Source organism: Primulina tabacum, chromosome 1, assembly GCF_025594145.1.
Source record: "Primulina tabacum isolate GXHZ01 chromosome 1, ASM2559414v2, whole genome shotgun sequence".
NCBI lineage: Eukaryota > Viridiplantae > Streptophyta > Magnoliopsida > Lamiales > Gesneriaceae > Primulina > Primulina tabacum.
In genome coordinates this window covers 50,804,437-50,828,187 of record NC_134550.1, presented here as the reverse complement: position 1 = coordinate 50,828,187, position 23,751 = coordinate 50,804,437, and the positions used below count along the sequence as shown (strand labels likewise).

At 33.9% G+C, this 23,751-nt stretch overlaps 1 protein-coding gene across 1 annotated transcript; it reads left to right on the top strand.

The window, feature by feature from the left end:
* Positions 1-16,919: 16,919 nt before the first annotated feature.
* LOC142546899 (uncharacterized) lies at positions 16,920-22,498 on the top strand. Its single transcript, XM_075654869.1, has 10 exons — positions 16,920-17,408; positions 18,190-18,255; positions 18,533-18,713; positions 18,896-19,092; positions 20,420-20,470; positions 20,574-20,665; positions 21,012-21,133; positions 21,806-21,885; positions 22,032-22,136; positions 22,219-22,498. The coding sequence occupies exons 1-10, from the start codon at positions 17,064-17,066 to the stop codon at positions 22,381-22,383; spliced, it is 1,404 nt and encodes a 467-aa protein (XP_075510984.1). The 5' UTR covers positions 16,920-17,063; the 3' UTR covers positions 22,384-22,498.
* Positions 22,499-23,751: the final 1,253 nt, after the last annotated feature.

The following is a 23,751-nucleotide window of genomic DNA, read 5'->3' as shown; positions in this document are numbered from 1 at the left end:
ATACATTATCTTGTGACATTGTGCAATGTGCCCGTGGCGATCCCACCACTATCAGGCACTTCTGTCACAAGATTACTCGTCTAATACCTGTTGTCTATAAATCAAGAGAACAAGTACATCAATCAAATCAATACAATAAGGTAAAGTATGTGATTTAGGAAAACTCGAGTCAAACCTCACTCGAGTTGTGCAATCCCAACTCAACATTAATTTATAACTTTATCTTCTCGGTCCGACGAAGACGAAGTATCGAAGTCAAGTCTGTCCATATCAAATCTGATAATGACAATCGAATAGATACAATATCAGTACATAACTCAGTTCAAAACCTGTTCTGATCAATACTCAAATCAAAACATAATCGGATCAATGCCAATCGACATACGATGCCACAATACCATCTAAATCAATACCGAATCCGATCAATATCAATCAACTGATGTTTCGACGGCATAATAATACAATCTCGATAACCCCGTCAATTTCAACATCACAGATATAATACCAGAACTCATAATCAATATCGGTGCAACTCATAATTTCTATAACAATACAAATCTGATATCGAATCTCAATTAATCAATTCCAAAAATCATAACAATTACATAACCAGTCCGTTCTTTAATCTGACTTCGATTATACGATGTCCACTGTATCAGAAACACCATATATGATTCCTATTCAATTCTGACAACATCATATTTTTAAACGATATCTAAACGCAACAAAACTTACGTCCAGTTGAAGCTGTCGTCGCTAGGAACACGGTATTGTACTCGGATTCGAAAACAGACGGACGGATTGCTCGTACCCGAAGCTTCCCTCGGTTTCGTCCTCTTTCAATTCTGAGGAACAATTGCTTGTATATACCTATATATATATACACGTTGCACCTAAAAGACAAGTGGCTTCTTCTTGTTCTGCATGTCGCGCGCATATGCGCGCACAAAGCCGCACATATGCGCCGGAAGCCTTATCTGAACTACCGGACTGCTCGCACATATGCGCGCACATAAGTCGCGCATATGCGCGAGACCTACTGTCTCGTGCCTTCACCATTCGCGCATATGCGCGCCTTCTGCCGCGCATGTGCGCCGAACTCTCTGGACGTTCCGCGTATGTGCGCGTATTGTGGTCGCGCATGTGTGCCCAACTCTCTGGACCTCTCGCGCATATGCGCGAATCTAAGTCGCTGCATGTGCGCGCATGGTTCTGTCTTCCTCGCGCATGTGCGCCCATATATGTCGCGCATGTGCGTGGGAACTCTTCTTGCAACTCATGTCAAATCTTCTTTCGGCTCTCCCGGTCTGATCTTTTCTGTCTATAATCATATCAATTAATCAATAAATCATTTCAGATTAATCTCAGATTACAGTAATTAAAATCTCGGGCCTTACATTTCTCTCCCCTCTAAGATATGATTTCGTCCTCGAAATCACAGGCAATCAATTTGATAAGGAAGAAATGTATACTAGAGGTTACTTCAGCAAACTCATTCTACCAAACCATTCTGATAAAATTAATTGCAAATACTGGCTATACAACATCCGTATATACCAATCAATAGCTCATATCAAATCAATATCATCAGCTGTTATCAAATCTGTTTATCCCAGTCAAGGATTTACTCAATCTTCGGCTTCAAATACCAATCAGTCACCATCCGACGTCGGCATATCAAGTCTGTTCATTCGAAGCTGGTTTTCATCCTTTTCTGAATCAGTTTCATTTTCTTTATCAGATTTCTGCTTTTATCAAATTCAATCTCAGATATCACCGTAATATCATTCACATTCAGAGAAAATCCGCAGTACTCACTGTATAATGCCTCGAATAAAACTATTTCGATATGCATCTAATAGCTATTATTGTACAATAATTCATAAAGTGACAAGACATCAGGTCACTAGTGCTAAAATCCAGCACTACAGTTCCTGGATATCCTCCAGTATCTAGATAGTTCGCTCCGACTATCCGTCAATCTATAAACCATAGATGAAAAATCATGTTATACATTCTGTTAAAGGTACGGAATCAACCAAAAATCATGGAATGATATAATCAACTCTGGCATTCAATACAATCTGACCCCTTTTTCTGACATACCTCTCAGTCGTCTTGTCATATCTGTACGTCATCCTGTACAATATACATATGTAGATTTGAACAATCGTTCAATCATAACCACATCCTGGTACATTCTTGGCACCATTTCGGTAAGTCTATCACCAGATCCATAGAATTATACTCCTATTTCTGTTCAGGAATCGATAATCTGTATAACCAATCTTCTGGTTTCTATCTTCCTGTCTTCATCTGTCAGCGATTTAGACATTTCAATACAAATTCTGACATAACTGATTTCGTTTATTTACATCAAAACTGTCTGTTCGTATTATCACACATTTGCTGTTACCAGAATAATACTGAATCTACTACTGTGTGTATCTGACAATACCTGTCATTTCAAATTCGAAATATCTGGCACAACAAATCAGCTAATTATATAAAATAAAGCATTACATACCTGGTATTCTGATTGACACACTGTCTTGACTATCGAAATCAAGTTCTGAACAATCTGATCAAACTTCGGAACTGCAGTAATTTTCAACATCAGCTCTGAGTGTCGTTTTCAGCCACTGATCACTGTCTCAACTGTGCTACAATTAATCAGTATACTATCTTCAGATATCACAGATTCTGAATACAATCTGTTACAATCTGGATTCATAGCCGAACAATTCTGTATACAACAAATTTCAGTTCCCAGAATATTCAATACAAATTTCAACTGTTCGATTCCATCAATCATACGCTGCGAATATATCAAGATCTCATAGATAAAACGAGCATAAGGTCATCAGAACACTTCGGAACACAGGATTTATCAACCCATACACAGAACTGAAGTATTTCTCAGAGGAACAGATAATCAAATGTAACTCTAACTCTCAGGCAGTAAATCTTCTAACTGACATTTCAATTCTTTCAATTCAATCAATATCATTTTATACAGAAGCCTAAAATGAAATTCATACCTGATATCCAATCAAGGCTGAAGTCGCTCTCTCTGATATAAGACAAACCCGGATTTCATCTGGAACGACTATAGCAGCTCTCCTGCTACTGACAAATCATTTCCAGATAGGCTCAACTTCAGTAATCAACTGAATACATAAGGAATTACTCCATTCTTTTCGATAATCATCGAATCATACATAATACGGATATCAAGGAATTCAAAATCGAGAATCCTTACCGTACATCATTCGTTCATCGGCCATTTCAGGTCCGAACCTTACCATCTCCTTGCAAGAATCTATAATAGTTCTGTACTTGTTAGCATATTAATATCAATAATGTAGTCAGAATCAGACAACACAAGTACAATACAATCTAATTCAATCTCATTCTCTTTTTACTGGCAGTACACAATATATCACAGAATTCACTGATATCAATTCCTTTCCCAAAAGGTACAAGGATCAATACTACAGTAATACAGACCCAGCAGGTACAACATATATCAATACAACTCAGTCAAAGATAATCGTAGGGAATGCATTAGTATATATCAATACATATGCAACATAATCATAAAAGATTATTACCTGCCACTATATCATCACGTGTGTCCTGGGTCTGTTCCTCGATCACTACCACCATATAATTCTGCTCCCTGATATCTTCGGGAACCTCTCTGTGGACAGACTTTACCAAAGTGTCCTGGTTGTCGACAAACATGACAACTACCAAGTACACCTTGGCATTGTTCCGTGGAATGCCTTCCTCCACAGGTTCTACAATAAACTCCAGTATAACTCGGGCTAGAACCACTGGAGCTAGATGAACTGCTCCCTAACTTCTTGAACTGCTTCTTTCGAGTTTTCAGCAAATCTTGCTTCCCACTCGTACTGCCACTATCCAATCGGAGAGGGGATTGTTGTGTCTGGGGTTGCATTGCACACAACCTTTCTTGTTGTCTAATCAGACTCGACTCAGCTCTTTTTTCTTTATTCAAAGTATCAGCAAAATGGTAAGGTCGCTGCATATTTATCAATGCAACTATCTCTGAATTCAATCCTTTGATGAACTGCTCAGCTACAGCTTCATCATTCTCAGCTATCTGAGGAACAAAACGCAGTGGATGAGAGAATTTAGCAACATATTCTTCAATATTCAGTTGGCCTTGTCTCAAATTCTCAAACTCTGCTCTCTTGTCCTCTCGGTACAATCCTGAGAAGAATCTTTGATAAAATTCAGCTTTAAAGACTTCCCACGTAATCACCGTACCCCGCTGTTCTATACTCTTTTGGTTGTAATCCACCAACTCCTAGCGACTTCCCGTAGTTGATTTCCAACCAGTTTAACTCTACAATCATCTGTAAAACCAAGAAATTCAACTAACATTTCTATGTCCTCTAGCCAATTCTCACAATCGACTGGCGTGTCAATACCCCTCAGAATTGGCGGTTGCAATGACTGAAACTTCTTCATCTGTGTTTCCATCAAAGTTTCTGTCTCATCCATCTGATCAATCGAAGTACTACCCAATTCTCGAATTCTTCTTGGAGGTATATCTGATTACCACAAGGGTTAGTATCACATGAGATAAATCAATCTCAGTCCCTTTCTGATCAGCTTACCTTCTGATCAAGAATTGGTTCCGATTCATTTTCAAATCAGACATATTACCAAATCAACTCAGGTATTCAGGTAACATGTATTTAAAAACAGTAAACATAATATCATGCTGGCATACACAATGTAAGTCAACATTATAATAAGTAAATCACATGCTAGCAATCACATGCAGGAAAAAAAACTCAATCTACCCCGCTCACTCTCTTCTATCTCAATCTCAAGAACCTACAGTTCTAGAACCTACTGTTCTGGAACCTAATGCTCTGATACCACCTGTTGTGAGGACTCGGACGCTAATTCATTCCTTAATCGTCTTTAGGAATAATTCAAACAATTATAATAAACGGGGTCTAAAATTTTTTTTAAAATACAAAGCGGAAACGTAATGTAATTCAATTCAGGATTACATACTAAACATAAACATATAAATCTTGTATTATCTACAAGAATTCAAGTAGGTTCAACTATATATCAATGTTGAATCCTAAGTTGCTTCGAAGCCCGGATCTCCACGCTATCTAGTCCAGCCTCGTTCTCTTTTTGACCCTGATCCTATTCCACCTGTTGCCATGCACACATACAAACAAGACAACAGCCGGATAACTCCGGTGAGAATTACATTCTCAGTATAAATCATGTATACATGCAATCATAAAAACAATATAAAAGCATATAACAAATATGTCTAACGTGTATTCAAATCAGAATATAAATCCATATTAGGAATAAATCCTATTCTAAACATGTACCATCATCAGGAACATAATTCATCATGTACCATATTCAGGAACATAATCAACATAACTCAATATAAACCGTCAATTAGACTCATGACTCCAAATTTAAGACTAGACTCAATCCTAGTCTACGGATCCCGGTTCCCAGAAGTTGGCATTCCCATATTGACCAACAGTAATAGAAAAGATTCCAGTTCTATCCACGTCGATAGGGTATCGATCACCAGTAATAGAAGAAATACCGATTCTATCCACATCGATATGGTATCGATCACCAGTAATAGAAGAAGCTCGGATTCTATCCACATCGATATAGTATCGATCATCAGTAATAGAGGAAACTCCGATTCTATCCACATCAATATAATATCGATCATGAGTAATAGTAGAAGTTATAATTCTATCAACATCGATACGGTACCGATCACTAGTAATAGAAGAAGCTCCGATTCTATCCATATCGATATAATATCGATCATCAGTAATAGAAGAAGTTATAATTCTATCCACATCGATAGCCAAACATCCAGTGACAGACTTTGGCACAATCGCCAATACATTATCTTGTGACATTGTGCAATGTGCCCGTGGCGATCCCACCACTATCAGGCACTTCTGTCACAAGATTACTCGTCTAATACCTGTTGTCTATAAATCAAGAGAACAAGTACATCAATCAAATCAATACAATAAGGTAAAGTATGTGATTTAGGGAAACTCGAGCCAAACCTCACTCGAGTTGTGCAATTCCAACTCAACATTAATTTATAACTTTATCTTCTCGGTCCGACGAAGATGAAGTATCGAAGTCAAGTCTGTCCATATCAAATCTGATAATGACAATCGAATAGATACAATATCAGTACATAACTCAGTTCAAAATCTGTTCTGATCAATACTCAAATCAAAACATAATCGGATCAATGCCAATCGACATACGATGCCACAATACCATCTAAATCAATACCGAATCCGATCAATATCAATCAACTGATGTTTCGACGGCATAATAATACAATCTCGATAACCCCGTCAATTTCAACATCACAGATATAATACCAGAACTCATAATCAATATCGGTGCAACTCATAATTTCAATAACAATACAAATCTGATATCGAATCTCAATTAATCAATTCCAAAAATCATAACAATTACATAACCAGTCCGTTCTTTAATCTGACTTCGATTATACGATGTCCACTGTATCAGAAACACCATATATGATTCCTATTCAATTCTGACAACATCATATTTTTAAACGATATCTAAACGCAACAAAACTTACGTCCAGTTGAAGCTGTCGTCGCTAGGAACACGGTACTGTACTCGGATTCGAAAACAGACGGACGGATTGCTCGTACTCGAAGCTTCCCTCGGTTTCGTCCTCTTTCAATTCTGAGGAACAATTGCTTGTATATACCTATATATATATACACGTTGCACCTAAAAGACAAGTGGCTTCTTCTTGTTCTGCATGTCGCGCGCATATGCGCGCACAAAGCCGCACATATGCGCCGGAAGCCTTATCTGAACTACCGGACTGCTCGCACATATGCGCGCACATAAGTCGCGCATATGCGCGAGACCTACTGTCTCGTGCCTTCACCATTCGCGCATATGCGCGCATTCTGCCGCGCATGTGCGCCGAACTCTCTGGACGTTCCGCGTATGTGCGCGTATTGTGGTCGCGCATGTGCGCCCAACTCTCTGGACCTCTCGCGCATATGCGCGAATCTAAGTCGCGCATGTAGGCGCATGGTTCTGTCTTCCTCGCGCATGTGCGCCCATACATGTCGCACATGTGCGCGGGAACTTTTCTTGAACCTCATGTCAAATCTTCTTTCGGCTCTCCCAGTCTGATCTTTTCTGTCTATAATCATATCAATTAATCAATAAATCATTTCAGATTAATCTCAGATTACAGTAATTAAAATCTCGGGCCTTACACGGTCTCACGAGTCGTATTTTGTGAGACTGATATCTTATTTGGGTCATCCATGAAAAAATATTACTTTTTATGATAAAAGTATTACTTTTTATTGTGTATATCGGTAATATTGATTCCGTATCAAAGATAAAGATTCGTGAGACCGTCTCACAAAAGACCTGCTCGAAAAAAAAAGGAAAAACAAACAAAAAGTTCCATGTCTTTCTTGGCCTACCCAATTTTCTGTTACAAGTTTGTGTCTCAACTCCTTGAGTGAACAGTAATTCTCAAATGAATGTTTGTATAAAAAATATGTAAATCTCAAACTTTGTTATATTTATTTTATTATATGTACCTTATTTTGAATTTGTGTAATAAAAGCCTAAAGAATTGCAACTTGTTTTCAGTAATGAAAGAATGATTAGTTTGTCTCATGTTCAATCAATAATTACTTTTTTTTAATTAGTCGTAATGAATCAAGTTGTATATATGTTGATTCGAGCAGTTGGTTTTATGTATGATTTGAATCAATTCTTTGCCTTATGTTATTTATGATGTAATTATCTTTTATGCAGTTATATGTAAGTTTTTTTGGCAAAAACTTGTGTGAGGATTTCTCACGAGTCGTATTTTGTGAGATATATATTTTATTTGGGTCATCCATGAAAAAGTATTTGTAACGTCATGAGAATTTGAAGGGTCACGTAAACCTACATGCATGCAAGTTATTAAATTTCTTTGGTATTTTATTAAATTGTTTTAAAGTTTTAAATGCATTTTTATTTCGTTTATTTGTGTTTAAATATTTTAATACATTTTATGCATAATTCATGCATGGTAGAATTTAATTCATGAAATTTTAAAGGTTCATTAAAGATTTTAAGTTTTATTTCGCACTCGAACGAGGAACTGAGACCGGAGAATTTTCAGAAAAAATTATTTTATTACATGATTAATTTTTATTAACTAATATAAGGTGTTTTAAATATATTTTTCAAGAAATGAGATTTTATTGGGTATTTTGACCCGCATGATTTTATTTTAACCGGTACACAAATTTTATCAAATCGGTTGAATTTTTTAGGGTTCGGCTAATATTTCAAAATCTTTCCAACACGAAATATTTTTCAGGATTGTGTTTGGATTTAATGAGCCTATTTTTAAGCTTATTGGGCTTAAAACCATTTTTATTTTAATTAAGGCTCATTAAGGACATTTTAATTAACCTAAACTACAATTAAATTAAACCTAAACCTACCCTACACCAATTATTATACCATCAACCGACACTCCCTTTCATTACCACCTTGCCCTCTTGTTTCAGCATTTAATCCCCCAGCTAAGGTCTCGGATCTTGCTTGTCTTGGAATAAAGAAATTCCTCCGGCTTTCGGCTCGATTTCCTCCCGCATTTGCATCATTCAGGCACGCATTGTATCTATTTTTTTCTGCATCACACATGTTATATATTGCTGTTAAGTGTGCATATCGTGTAGGAAACTCTCGATCCATCAGGGAGCAAGAAAGGATTTTCGGTTTTGTTTCTTACCATGCATTCTTTGATTTTTGAACTCACGTTTTTTCTGGTTTTGGATGCAAGGGGCTGCGATCTTGAAGGTTTAGGAACTGCTAGTGGTGTCAATGGGTTGGTTTGGGGCTCGGTTTTGTTGCTGAACGCAGGAAGGAGTGGTGCGAGAGGAGGAGGTTTCTAAGTGGGTGACACGACCCGAGGACAACATGTTTTCCGTGCATTTATGATTTTATGATATTGAGTGGAGATGAACATTTTCCTACGTTGATGATTTTAAGATTTTTATACGTTTGTGTTTACGTATGATTTTGGACGAGTTTGGTTATTTTAAACCGCGCTATTTTTATATTCAAATATTTAAGATCATTTTTAAATGTTATATTTTTTGTACAGCGCATGCATGCGAAACGTTTAAATGTTTTAAATGATTTACTCATATCACATGCATTTTAACATGATTTACGCTTTATGATGATCTACGGTATATGTTTAACTGCTTTTATTATTTAAGGATTTACTATTTTAAAAACTAGATTAAATTGCATGTTGGTTACGTTTGGAATTGGATGTGTCTATGAATTCGAATATTGGGCTTTAGGAGAAGTTGATAATGATTTGATTATATTGTTTTTTTGGTTAGAAGTACTGATGTTCTACTCTTTGGGGCAATAAGTTAATCTTGAAAATTATGAATGCTTTTAGGACTTGTAGAATTTCTAAGAAATTACTGATGGTTCGTGGTTGCTAGTTGAATTAATTTTTGATGATTCCATGTAAGGGTTAATGATTCGAAAACTACGACGATTTTTGGAAATAGAAATCGTAGAAATTATTTAGGATGCATGCTCTACCTAATGGGACCCTAGGACTGAATTGAATGGATTGAGAATTTTAAGGACCTAACTGTATTAATCAATAATTTGAGGACCTAAGTGCCAATAAAATTCTAAGAGACTATTTCGAATTTACCAAACATTATGATTAAATTTTAGTTTTGAGAATTTTAAGGTTTAATGAGGCCAAGTCAAAAAAAAAAATTATGGAAAAAAAAAAGCAAATTTCGAGGAGTTATAGGGCCCAAATTATAATGTTCGAGAATTTTAAGGACCAAATTGCAAATTTTGAAATTTTGAGGATTAAATTCGAACTTTTGAGGAACACTTGGGTAAAATAAGTAATTTTCAAGGTTATGAGAATTGATCTTGGGTCTAATAATCTTAAGATTATTAAACTTTATGTTCCGAGAAACCTATAAAATGAGATTAAGAACGCCCAGATCTTATGGGTAATTGTGGAATTCTCGAGATTAAGGACAAATTGGATAATATTCGAGGAAAATGAGAATTATTTTTGTGATTTTTAAGATATTTGGGGACTTGTTTAGCAATAAGTGAGAAACAAATGGTTTAAAGTATCTGAATTTTTTGATGATTTAGGCTTGAAGGGATATTTAGAACTTTGAAACATCTGAGTTATAATGTTATAAGAAATTCTAATCAAGGGCTTCGTAGGATAGATTAACATTTGGTTTGAAAGTTTAAACGCTATTGAATTAATGCCGTGGCAAATTAAGAATTTAAAGTGTCTACAATTTAAGATAAAGTTGAGTAATTAGTTAAGTTATAAGATTCGACAGTAAGTTAACTTATTTTTGGGAACCTAAGGTTTGATGTAGGTTAAATTTTAATCATGATCTTAAGAGTTAAAATTATACCTTTGTTGGAATTTATTTGGCTAGAAAGTTGAGAATGATTGATGATTGGGATGTTTGATAGACGCATGTAAGAGGTGAGGTAGACACCTTGTATTGAGGAATTTTGTAAGTCATTAAGCAACTTGGGAATAAGTGAATATGTGTGTTGGAATTATGTTATCCAAAACTATTTGGGTTGCGTAAGTTTGAAATTCAAATTTATGGGATATTTGTTAATACGGAAATTTTGGGTGAAATAAAAACAAAACAAAAGGAAATTAGTGGTGTTCAACATAAGTTATCAATGAATGAATATTAAAATTTTTATCGAGTAAGAAATCTAAAACTTTGATACGTAGATTCTGGAACTCTGTGGGGGTATAAGTAAAGTTGATTTATTAGAGTTAGTGTAAGATTCCCATGGGATGACTTATTAAGTTTTATACGCTAGTATTAATTAAGTGCTAGAGATACGTAAGAATGCGACATTCGTTTCAAGGATAAAAGTCTAAGAGTCTTAGGCCTCAACTATATTGTAATTGGGAAGGGAATAATTTAAGCATGCAACTGATGCGAGAAGGGTTATACTAATTAGTTAGAAGATCATTATTGAATAATTGGGTTTTATGGATTAACGTTATTCGAGGTTTAAGATTTGCAACAATTTTACATCCGGGATGTACTTGTAAATAGTAAGTTACGTAAGTTTTGTGCCGTACGATAAAGATTTCATTCAAGGATCTTAGGCTAATATTATTATGGGGTTGAAATAAGGTTTAATTTTTAAGTGTATTACAGAGGATAGAAGTCGATCAGTAATATTTTGTGCTAAGGTTTCTCAAGTTGAACTGCATAAATGCTAATATAATAGGTCAATGAACATCCTGGGTATAGTATAAGAAAGTAAGACGCAATAAAATTCGGACCGCCATTTTTAATATTGAAATTTTTTTTTAAAAAAGTTGAAATTTGAGGTTATAGAAAAAAAAAGTGAAACTAGGTTACCATGGGTTGTTATAAGTCGAGTTTCGCAAACGAGGATTTAGAAGATAGAGTTTATTAAGATTGAGGAGACGTAAGTACATCTTAAGATTTATTATTTTATCAGAGTACCGCCGCGGAAGCGTGGACTATTGGGATACTAGAACTAAGTCTAAACTTTTTGATTATCAAGGATAAGCGGCCGAAATTCAATTTAAGGGGGGAGATTGTAACGTCATGAGAATTTGAAGGGTCACGTAAACCACATACATGCAAGTTATTAAATTTCTTTGGTATTTTATTAAATTGTTTTAAAGTTTTAAATTCATTTTTATTTCATTTATTTGTGTTTAAATATTTTAATGCATTTTATGCATAATTCATGCATGGTAGAATTTAATTCATAAAATTTTAAAGGTTCATTCATTAAAGATTTTAAGTTTCATTTCGCGCTCGAACGAGGAACTGAGACCGGAGAATTTTCAGAAAAAATTATTTTATTACATGATTAATTTTTATTAACTAATATAAGGTGTTTTAAATATGTTTTTCAAGAAATGAGATTTTATTGGGTATTTTGACCCGCATGATTTTATTTTAACCGGTACACAAATTTTATCAAATCGGTTGAATTTTTGAGGGTTCGGCTAATATTTTCAAAATCTTTCCAACACGAAATATTTTTCGGGATTGTGTTTGGATTTAATGAGCCTATTTTTAAGCTTATTGGGCTTAAAACCATTTTTATTTTAATTGAGGCTCATTAGTGGACATTTTAATTAACCTAAACTACAATTAAATTAAACCTAAACCTACCATACACCAATTATTATACCATCAACCGACACTCCCTTTCATTACCACCTTGCCCTCTTGTTTCAGCATTTAATCCCCCAGCTAAGGTCTCGGATCTTGCTTGTCTTGGAATAAAGAAATTCCTCCGGCTTTCGGCTCGATTTCCTCTCGCATTTGCATCATTCAGGCACGCATTGTATCTATTTTTTTCTGCATCACACATGTTATATATTGCTGTTAAGTGTGCATATCGTGTAGGAAACTCTCGATCCATCAGGGAGCAAGAAAGGATTTTCGGTTTTGTTTCTTACCATGCATTCTTTGATTTTTGAACTCACGTTTTTTCTGGTTTTGGATGCAAGGGGCTGCGATCTTGAAGGTTTAGGAACTGCTAGTGGTGTCAATGGGTTGGTTTGGGGCTCGATTTTGTTGCTGAACGTAGCAAGGAGTGGTGCGAGAGGAGGAGGTTTCTAAGTGGGTGACACGACCCGAGGACAGCATGTTTTCCGTGCATTTATGATTTTATGATATTGAGTGGAGATGAACAATTTCCTACGTTGATGATTTTAAGATTTTTATACGTTTGTGTTTACGTATGATTTTGGACGAGTTTGGTTATTTTAAACCGCGCTATTTTTATATTCAAATATTTAAGATCATTTTTAAATGTTATATTTTCTGTACAGCGCATGCATGCGAAACGTTTAAATGTTTTAAATGATTTACTCATATCACATGCATGTTAACATGATTTACGCTTTATGATGATCTACGGTATATGTTTAACTGCTTTTATTATTTAAGGATTTACTGTTTTAAAAACTAGATTAAATTGCATGTTGGTTACGTTTGGAATTGGATGTGTCTATGAATTCGAATATTGGGCTTTAGGAGAAGTTGATAATGATTTGATTATATTGTTTTTTTGGTTAGAAGTACTGATGTTCTACTCTTTGGGGCAATAAGTTAATCTTGAAAATTATGAATGCTTTTAGGACTTGTAGAATTTCTAAGAAATTACTGATGGTTCGTGGTTGCTAGTTGAATTAATTTTTGATGATTCCATGTAAGGGTTAATGATTCGAAAACTACGACGATTTTTGGAAGTATAAATCGTAGAAATTATTTAGGATGCATGCTCTACCTAATGGGACCCTAGGACTGAATTGAATGGATTGAGAATTTTAAGGACCTAACTGTATTAATCAATAATTTGAGGACCTAAGTGCCAATAAAATTCTAAGGGACTATTTCGAATTTACCAAACATTAGGATTAAATTTTAGTTTTGAGAATTTTAAGGTTTAATGAGGCCAAGTCAAAAAAAAAAATTATGGAAAAAAAAAAGCAAATTTCGAGGAGTTATAGGGCCAAAATTATAATGTTCGAGAATTTTAAGGACCAAATTGCAAATTTTGAAATTTTGAGGATTAAATTCGAACTTTTGAGGAACACTTGGGTAAAATAAGTAATTTTCAAGGTTATGAGAATTGATCTTGGGTCTAATAATCTTAAGATTATTAAACTTTATGTTCCGAGAAACCTATAAAATGAGATTAAGAACGCCCAGATCTTATGGGTAATTGTGGAATTCTCGAGATTAAGGACAAATTGGATAATATTCGAGGAAAGTGAGAATTATTTTTGTGATTTTTAAGATATTTGGGGACTTGTTTAGAAATAAGTGAGAATCAAATGGTTTAAAGTATCTGAATTTTTTTGATGATTTAGGCTTGAAGGGATATTTAGAACTTTGAAACATCTGAGTTATAATGTTATAAGAAATTCTAATCAAGGGCTTCGTAGGATAGATTAACATTTGGTTTGAAAGTTTAAACACTATTGAATTAATGCTGTGGCAAATTAAGAATTTAGAGTGTCTACAATTTAAGATAAAGTTGAGTAATTAGTTAAGTTATAAGATTCGACAGTAAGTTAACTTATTTTTGGGAACCTAAGGTTTGATGTAGGTTAAATTTTAATCATGATCTTAAGAGTTAAAATTATACCTTTGTTGGAATTTATTTGGCTAGAAAGTTGAGAATGATTGATGATTGGGATGTTTGATAGACGCATGTAAGAGGTGAGGTAGACACCTTGTATTGAGGAATTTTGTAAGTCATTAAGCAACTTGGGAATAAGTGAATATGTGTGTTGGAATTATGTTATCCAAAACTATTTGGGTTGCGTAAGTTTGAAATTCAAATTTATGGGATATTTGTTAATACGGAAATTTTGGGTGAAATAAAAACAAAACAAAAGGAAATTAGTGGTGTTCAACATAAGTTATCAATGAATGAATATTAAAATTTTTATCGAGTAAGAAATCTAAAACTTTGATACGTAGATTCTGGAACTCTGTGGGGGTATAAGTAAAGTTGATTTATTAGAGTTAGTGTAAGATTCCCATGGGATGACTTATTAAGTTTTATACGCTAGTATTAATTAAGTGCTAGAGATACGTAAGAATGCGACATTCGTTTCAAGGATAAAAGTCTAAGAGTCTTAGGCCTCAACTATATTGTAATTGGGAAGGGAATAATTTAAGCATGCAACTGATGCGAGAAGGGTTATACTAATTAGTTAGAAGATCATTATTGAATAATTGGGTTTTATGGATTAACGTTATTCGAGGTTTAAGATTTGCAACAATTTTACATCCGGATGTACTTGTAAATAGTAAGTTATGTAAGTTTTGTGCCGTAAGATAAAGATTTCATTCAAGGATCTTAGGCTAATATTATTATGGGGTTGAAATAAGGTTTAATTTTTAAGTGTATTACAGAGGATAGAAGTCGATCAGTAATATTTTGTGCTAAGGTTTCTCAAGTTGAACTGCATAAATGCTAATATAATAGGTCAATGAACATCCTGGGTATAGTATAAGAAAGTAAGACGCAATAAAATTCGGACTGCCATTTTTAATATTGAAATTTTTTTTTAAAAAAGTTGAAATTTGAGGTTATAGAAAAAAAAGTGAAACTAGGTTACCATGAGTTGTTATAAGTCCGAAATTCAATTTAAGGGGGGAGATTGTAACGTCATGAGAATTTGAAGGGTCACGTAAACCACATGCATGCAAGTTTTTAAATTTCTTTGGTATTTTATTAAATTTTTTTAAAGTTTTAAATTCATTTTTATTTCGTTTATTTGTGTTTAAATATTTTAATGCATTTTATGCATAATTCATGCATGGTAGAATTTAATTCATGAAATTTTAAAGGTTCATTCATTAAAGATTTTAAGTTTCATTTCGCGCTCGAACGAGGAACTGAGACCGGAGAATTTTCAGAAAAAATTATTTTATTACATGATTAATTTTTATTAACTAATATAAGGTGTTTTAAATATATTTTTCAAGAAATGAGATTTTATTGGGTATTTTGACCCGCATGATTTTATTTTAACCGGTACACAAATTTTATCAAATCGGTTGAATTTTTTAGGGTTCGGCTAATATTTTCAAAATCTTTCCAACACGAAATATTTTTCAAGATTGTGTTTGGATTTAATAAGCCTATTTTTAAGCTTATTGGGCTTAAAACCATTTTTATTTTAATTAAGGCTCATTAAAGGACATTTTAATTAACCTAAACTACAATTAAATTAAACCTAAACCTACCCTACACCAATTATTATACCATCAACCGACACTCCCTTTCATTACCACCTTGCCCTCTTGTTTCAGCATTTAATCCCCCAGCTAAGGTCTCGGATCTTGCTTGTCTTGGAATAAAGAAATTCCTCCGGCTTTCGGCTCGATTTCCTCCCGCATTTGCATCATTCAGGCACGCATTGTATCTATTTTTTTCTGCATCACACATGTTATATATTGCTGTTAAGTGTGCATATCGTGTAGGAAACTCTCGATCCATCAGGGAGCAAGAAAGGATTTTCGGTTTTGTTTCTTACCATGCATTCTTTGATTTTTGAACTCACGTTTTTTCTGGTTTTGGATGCAAGGGGCTGCGATCTTGAAGGTTTAGGAACTGCTAGTGGTGTCAATGGGTTGGTTTGGGGCTCGGTTTTGTTGCTGAACGCAGGAAGGAGTGGTGCGAGAGGAGGAGGTTTCTAAGTGGGTGACACGACCCGAGGACAACATGTTTTCCGTGCATTTATGATTTTATGATATTGAGTGGAGATGAACATTTTCCTACGTTGATGATTTTAAGATTTTTATACGTTTGTGTTTACGTATGATTTTGGACGAGTTTGGTTATTTTAAACCGCGCTATTTTTATATTCAAATATTTAAGATCATTTTTAAATGTTATATTTTCTGTATAGCGCATGCATGCGAAACGTTTAAATGTTATTTCGAAAATGTTAGCTTTTATTAAAAAAAAAAATATTTCCGCATTTTTTAAAAATGAGCGAGACGTTACAATATTACTTTTTATAATAAGAGTATTACTTTTTATTGTGCATATCGGTAGGATTTAAACGTTAAAGATTCGTGAGACCGTCTCACAACAAATACTACTCAAGTTTTTTTCTTCTTGAAAAACAAAATGTTATTTCTTTTCTTTTCTTTTTGTCAAAAAGAGAATTTTTTTTAAATGCAAAAAAAGAGAGAATTTTTAAAAAATGTATAAATGGAAGGGAATTCACAACTTGGTATTGGAACCCAATAAAAAACCAAGAAAAATCCACTGAAAAACCTCAGGCCTCATCTCCTTCACCACTGCCAAATCTTAAACCCTCCCATTTTTTCGCCGTCCAACGCCGTAGCTCCGCCACCTATCCAAACATGGCGGCATTAGTATCCGTAGACCTAGCCACAGTCTTCTTGGGACTATCTAAACACCGGCTTTCTCCAATTTCCACTTTCGGTACATCTCTTTCTTTTTGCAAAAACAGGTCCAAGATTGTTGCTCACGCCTCCAGCAGATTCTTGACAAGCTCAGCAACTGCCGAACCCTTATATTCTAGAATCTTTTACTCCTCAAAGAAGCCTAGAAAGCGGTTAGCTCGCCGGTTCACAGTCTCTGCCTCCACCACTTCACAAACAGAGGATGTTGATGTTCTGACTAAAATCCCACCTGATAACAGAATCCCGGCTACAATAATCACTGGTTTTTTGGGTTCTGGAAAGGTGACTTTAAATAAAAAAAAATCAGTAATGGGTTGGGAGCCAGTACTTTAGTAGATAAATCGGCAAGAAGAGCAAGTTACTTTTATGTATTTTTAGGTTGAAAGCTGTAATAAGCTGAATTTTTGTGTTGTGTTGAAAGTTTTGTTAGTTAATCTTGTACACACGTTTTATACTCTTGTTGTGCTGTTACGTTTGGGGTTTTGTTTAGTGGGGAAAGTTTAAGGTTCTGAGACTTAATCTGTGTTCATTTTGTCCTGTCGTGTTTTATTTGGGTAAATAATTCCAGGATTACGTGGATAATGGTAATGACTAAAGGGGAAATGCCATAAAGTATTTTTGGCTCTTTAAATGATAGAACGTTGATAGTTTTATTATTTTTCACATTTTTATCTCTGATCGTGGTTTTTTGTGCCATTTTTTCCTCGTCTTTTGTTAGTTAGTAATGATATTATAGTGATACTTTTGATGGAAGTTTTCTGATAGGAGTTTGGATGTCGTGCAGAACTTTTGATCTTTATGCGATGTTCTGCTTTTTAATTTGAGTAAATAGCATGTGCTGACGTGCTGTGGTGAATTTCATTTTAAAGGAGCAAATGTTGTTATGGCATCGGGTGGTCAGCCAATGGATACAAAACATGTTATAATAATTTTTTCTCAAAATGTTACACTTTGCAAAACCAAAGTGAAACTGGAGTTATCTTTTGTCACAGTTTATTGTTGATTTAATTTACTTTGCTATCAACTAACGGGTCCTTTCTGCATCTCTTAATTACATCGGCAGACGACCTTATTGAACCACATCTTGACTGCTGATCACGGGAAACGAATAGCAGTAATCGAGAATGAGGTAAAAATTTTAGTCTGAATGTGTGAAAGCTTGAAAATTAGTTGGAAATGGTCATACTTGTGTGCCAAAGTTATTTCACATCCTTAAATTTTGATAATATTTTGTATGTTTCTCTTTTCTTAACTTTAAAACCAATCGAAAAACTTCTTGTCCTTTTTTTAAAAATAAAAAATTACTTTTAAAAAGCCGCGATTGATTAAAAACTTTTGTAAGGTAGTGCTGATGCACACGAAAACTTGGCCATCGCTAAACTTGTGTTACCTTGTTGGTTTATCAGTATGGTGAAGTTGACATTGATGGTTCTCTGGTTGCTGCAAAAGCTGCTGGAGCTGAGGAAATTATGATGCTCAACAATGGGTGTCTATGTTGCACTGTTAGGGGTGATCTGGTCAGGATGATTTCGGAACTGGTCCGTAAAAAGAAAGGCAAATTCGACCATATTGTTATTGAAACAACAGGTAACATTTATTGGTTCAATATTATATTTTTCATCAATAAGAGTATCTATGTGCAGCAATGCAAAAATGCCATGTTCAAATTTTGAGTGGCAATTTATCTCTTTCCTTATTTTTATTATATAACATTAATAGAATTGGATCCTCTTTGGCATATTAAGTTCAATCAGTTTTCATAATTCCAGGATTAGCAAATCCAGCCCCAATAATTCAGACATTTTATGCTGAGGATCAGATCTTTAATGATGTTAAATTAGATGGAGTGGTCACTCTGGTCGATGCTAAATATGCTGGTATGCATCTTGATGAAGTTAAGCCTAAAGGTGTAGTCAATGAGGCTGTAGAACAAATTGCTTATGCCGACCGCATTATAGTAAACAAGGTATTATTTAATTCTTATGGCGTTGGGTTTATGATGTATATCATTAAATTAATCAGAAATTATAAGTTAAACTCTTGTAATTCACGCAAGAACACTTATCTATTTGCTCTCTAATTTTAATTTTCATCATTAATGTTGAGTTAGGTGAATAAGAAGTAAATTGCTTCCGAAGGTGTTTGCAGGTTATCACGGTGCTTTCATCAATACCTGGAGATAATGCCATTTACTCTTACATTATGTAAAAAGTACAAAACAAAAACTTAAACATGCTACCTCAACTCAAAAGTGGAATTCATAGGACAGATTATTCTCCAGTGAACTTTTAAGATGCCTTTTTCCAAAAGAGTTGGATAAATTTCCAGCTGTAGCCTTTGTTGTGCTAGTGCAGTATAACTATCACAACATTTCTAGAATATCTACACAGTTGGCTCTCTCAGCTGACCCTTCCAGAATGAAAAATTAGAAATAAGATTATTTGTGGAAGAATTTAATTGTTTGGTCTGATTGGCTTTATTTTTTTAATATTGTTTTGAAAAAGAAGTTGAAGCCGAAACAATAAATCTCTTTCTGAAACTTGTTTAAAATTCATGATTTCTGAACAAACTGTTTTGAAAACAATTATCCTAAAAGAACATTATAGTGCCTTTTCTCTAATTTTTCCCTAAAGAAATAGCTTATGCATTTGAATGCATTCTAAGGCCATCTCCAAAGCTGCACCAATGGGGGCTGCGCTATTTCACCAAAATAGTGCAGCCCCTTCCTCCTGCGCCAAATTTGGCGCAGGAGGATTGGCGCAGGGGTTTTCTATTTTTTATTATTTTTTTTGATTTTTTTATTAATATTTATTATAAATATTTATATTTAAAGTTATAAATATTATTTAAATAGTAGTATATTATTGATTTTATTATTTGAATAATTAGATATTTAATCATAAAAATTATAAAATAATAATTGTTCATTTTTAAAATATTTATTTATTTACTTTAATTATAATATTTAAAAACTAATTTTTTTATGATTTTTAATTAATATAATTTAATACAAATACAAAAATAAAAATATATTAAATAAAATATAATAATTAATATATGTAAAATAAAAAGAATATTTTGAGAATATTCTTTTTGGTGTAAGATTTGAATTAAATGGGTTGGAGATGAATGTTGTATTTGGTGCAGAAATCACACTATTTTAGTGTAAAATTTGCACCAAAATAGATTTTATGGTTGAAGATGGCCTAAAGAACTTTAAGAGGAAAAGAATGTGTATCCCCTGATTTGTAGCCTTTTTCATTGCTAACCTGATTACTTCATTTTGATTACAGATTGATCTTGTCGATGAACCAGAGGTTGCTTCTCTAGTCGAGAGGATAAAGGTACTTTTCTCACATTGTGCCTACTACTGTTTTCCAATTCACTAATTTATTTCCTGCTTTTATTTTCTATGCATTTTCTAATGTCTTTAGTGTGGGAATGCAGAACATTAATCGAATGGCTCAGTTACAGCGAACGAAGTATGGGAATGTTAATTTGGATTATGTCCTTGGTGTAGGAGGTTTTGACTTAGAAAGGTTTTCACCTGTCCTTTCTCTAGATTTTGGTAGTTTATTTATTTTGTCTTCTCAGCCTGCTACATTTAACTGCAGTTGACTAATCATACAGGTTGTTCCCTTAAAATATGTCCTGTTTGTTCCAATTTGAGTTATTTTTTTTCATGGCTTTAACATTGACTGATGCTGCTACATGTTTTGATTGTATTATTTGAAATGTTTGGTGCCTCATAAGCTAAGAGTTCTAAGTACTTTTGACCTCAGATATTGTAATGCAATATTATTGTATTTTCACCCGAGTTGATTACTCGTTATAGGTGTGTATTTGAAGTAGTTTTCTCCCCTAAATTTCCATGGATGTGTGCAGAATCGATAGTGCTGTTGATACTGATAAGTCATCGGAGGATCATTCTGGTCACAGCCATGATCACGATCACCATCATGATCATCATAACCACGATCATGGGCATGAACATGACCACAAACATGGTAATTCCAATTTCTAAATCTTTGTTCTGAAATTGAGTTTTAAAATGATGGGTTAATCTATTGCATGTGGTAGTGTTGTGTACCTATTTTTTAAAAACTAATTGGCTTGTGTGATTGAGAAAATCATTCTCAATATCTAAATTCATAACCGTCCATTTTCTGATTATTTTATAATCGACGATCTTTGTAACTCCGGATTTAAGCATGAGTTACAATATCATAGTAAATCACAAACAAATTGGGCCTGTTTGTCTGGCTGGGACTTGTAATTAACTTGAGTAAAGATAAGCAAATAAATGTTAGTTTTATATGATGTGGAAAATATCAGGTATTTGGATTGATGAATTTTAAAATATATGATTTCAAATTCTTTGACTTTTTGGATGAACAAAGTTCGAGTTAATTTCAAATCCACTCTGCATGAATTTAAACATTTTTTATTGTAATTGTGATGAGTTTCAAATATTTAAATATATTTAAGACGAGTATCTGAAATCGATACCCAAATTAAATTTCTTTTTTCTAATCAAATCTTTCGATCCAAATGCAATCTTATATCTCTCTAAAAAAATTTGTGAGATTGGTTGAGATCAATATTTATCCTGCAATTTGTAACTTTGGATTTAGTCAAAGTCTACCCAGCAACCTCTATTTTCTTGAACTTCGGTGTAGAACATCATGACGATCACACTCATGACCCTGGTGTTTCATCGGTCAGCATAGTTTGTGAAGGGATTTTGGATCTCGAAAAGGTATGTTCTAAGGTCTTGAGTGTTGTCCTTGTAATTTCTCGTAAAATTTGTGTTGTTTTATTCTTAAATGCGAAGACTTGAACCTTTTAATTACTATGTATTTAATGAATGGATCACCATTGAGGACACAATGCTTAATATCTCAGGCCAACATATGGTTGGGTACCCTTTTGCTAGAAAGAAGTGAAGATATATATCGAATGAAGGGTCTCCTGTCAGTCGATGGAATGAACGAGAGATTTGTTTTTCAGGTAATGGTGCTTTACTTCTTGTATAGGCTCAGTTGTTAATTTACTATAACCCATCTTGTTACTTGTTCTGCACATCTAACAGGGAGTTCATGACATATTCCAAGGCTCCCCCGATCGGTTATGGGGCCCGGATGAGCCAAGAATAAACAAGATTGTGTTCATAGGAAAGAACCTTGATGCCAAGGAATTAGAGAAGGGCTTCAAGGACTGTTTACTTTTTTCCAAAGATCTTGGATTCCTAGGTTGACACTCGACCATTTACAATGTATTGTGAAGAGAAAAAACTTATATTTTACGTAACTTTGTACGTAACTTTGAATAAACTTCTCATATACGGAAATGATTGTTGTGTGTTCCTTTTGGATTTGCTGAGAATTCTAACATTCAAATGCCACAACGGTTAGTTCCAGGAAATTGTTAAAACTGTTACAATTTATTAGCAGAGGAAGAGAGAAACGGGGAGAGAATTGACTTTTCTATTATTTCAACTAAACACTCTTATTTATAAATAGATTGATATATAAAAGTAAGATTACAGTGATTTAGCAATCAAATAAATCACATACATCTATATGTAACAATTTCCTTAGATGATTGATAGATAATTTTGTGTTAGCACATTAAAATCTTGTCAGTAAAATCTAATGAAAAAAACTTGAATGAAAGAAAAAAAATACAAAGATAAACACTCCATCTGACTTCAATCACTGAAGATCTTTTAATTCACACATCACTACATTATGCACAATGAATGTCGATATCGGCAATACTTTTGTGAATAAATCGGCTATGTTGTCGCTATAACGAATATGCAGGACATTAATATCACCTTTATTTTGGATTTTATGTGTGTAGAAAAACTTTTGCAATATATGCTTTGTTCTGTCTCCTTTAACATAATAACATTATCTTCGAATATAGTTGTCGTACTATCTTTAGTCGTTGGTAGTTCACATTATTCTTGAATATGCCTCATCATGCATCTTAACCATATACATTCTCGACTTTATTCGTACATTGCAATGGTTTTAGAGTGATTTGACGATGTTGCTAGTAAACCTTAAGTTTTGTTGATTTCCATGATATAGTAGTGTCTCATGTAAACAGATAACCTGGTTGAGATATGACTTTATGTGGCTCTGAAAGATAGTGTCTGCATATGCATATCTTACTAAATGTGAATTTAATTTTGACGAGTAAAATAATCTCATGTATGTTGTACCACGAAAGCATCAAAATATATGTTTTACACTATTCTAATGTCTTTAGGTTGGAGAAGGGTTATATCTTGCTAGAAGATAAGCATAAAATGTTATATCTTGTCGGGTGCAATTTGCAAGATATGATAATGCACTAATTTCACTAAGATATGGTGCTTCAAGACCAATGATTTTTTCTCCATCTTCAATTGAACGAAAATGATTTTTAATTTCAAGTGATCAAACAACTATCGGTGATGTCAATGTATGCGCTTTGTCTAAGTGTTTTAGTATCTTTTCAATGTATGAGGATTGATGAACACATATTTCTTCTCGTAAATGTTCAATTTTAGTCCAATACGAAATTTTTTCTTTCCTAAATTTTTCATGTGAAATTCATTTTTTAAATAATGGCC

Bases quoted from the DNA above. Each gene is read 5' to 3' on its own strand.
- LOC142546899 (XM_075654869.1), top strand. From the start codon at position 17,064: ATGGCGGCATTAGTATCCGTAGACCTAGCCACAGTCTTCTTGGGACTA. The intron at 17,409-18,189 runs GTGACTTTAAAT...TTACATCGGCAG, and splicing joins GTTTTTTGGGTTCTGGAAAG to ACGACCTTATTGAACCACAT. The intron at 22,137-22,218 runs GTAATGGTGCTT...CACATCTAACAG, and splicing joins ACGAGAGATTTGTTTTTCAG to GGAGTTCATGACATATTCCA.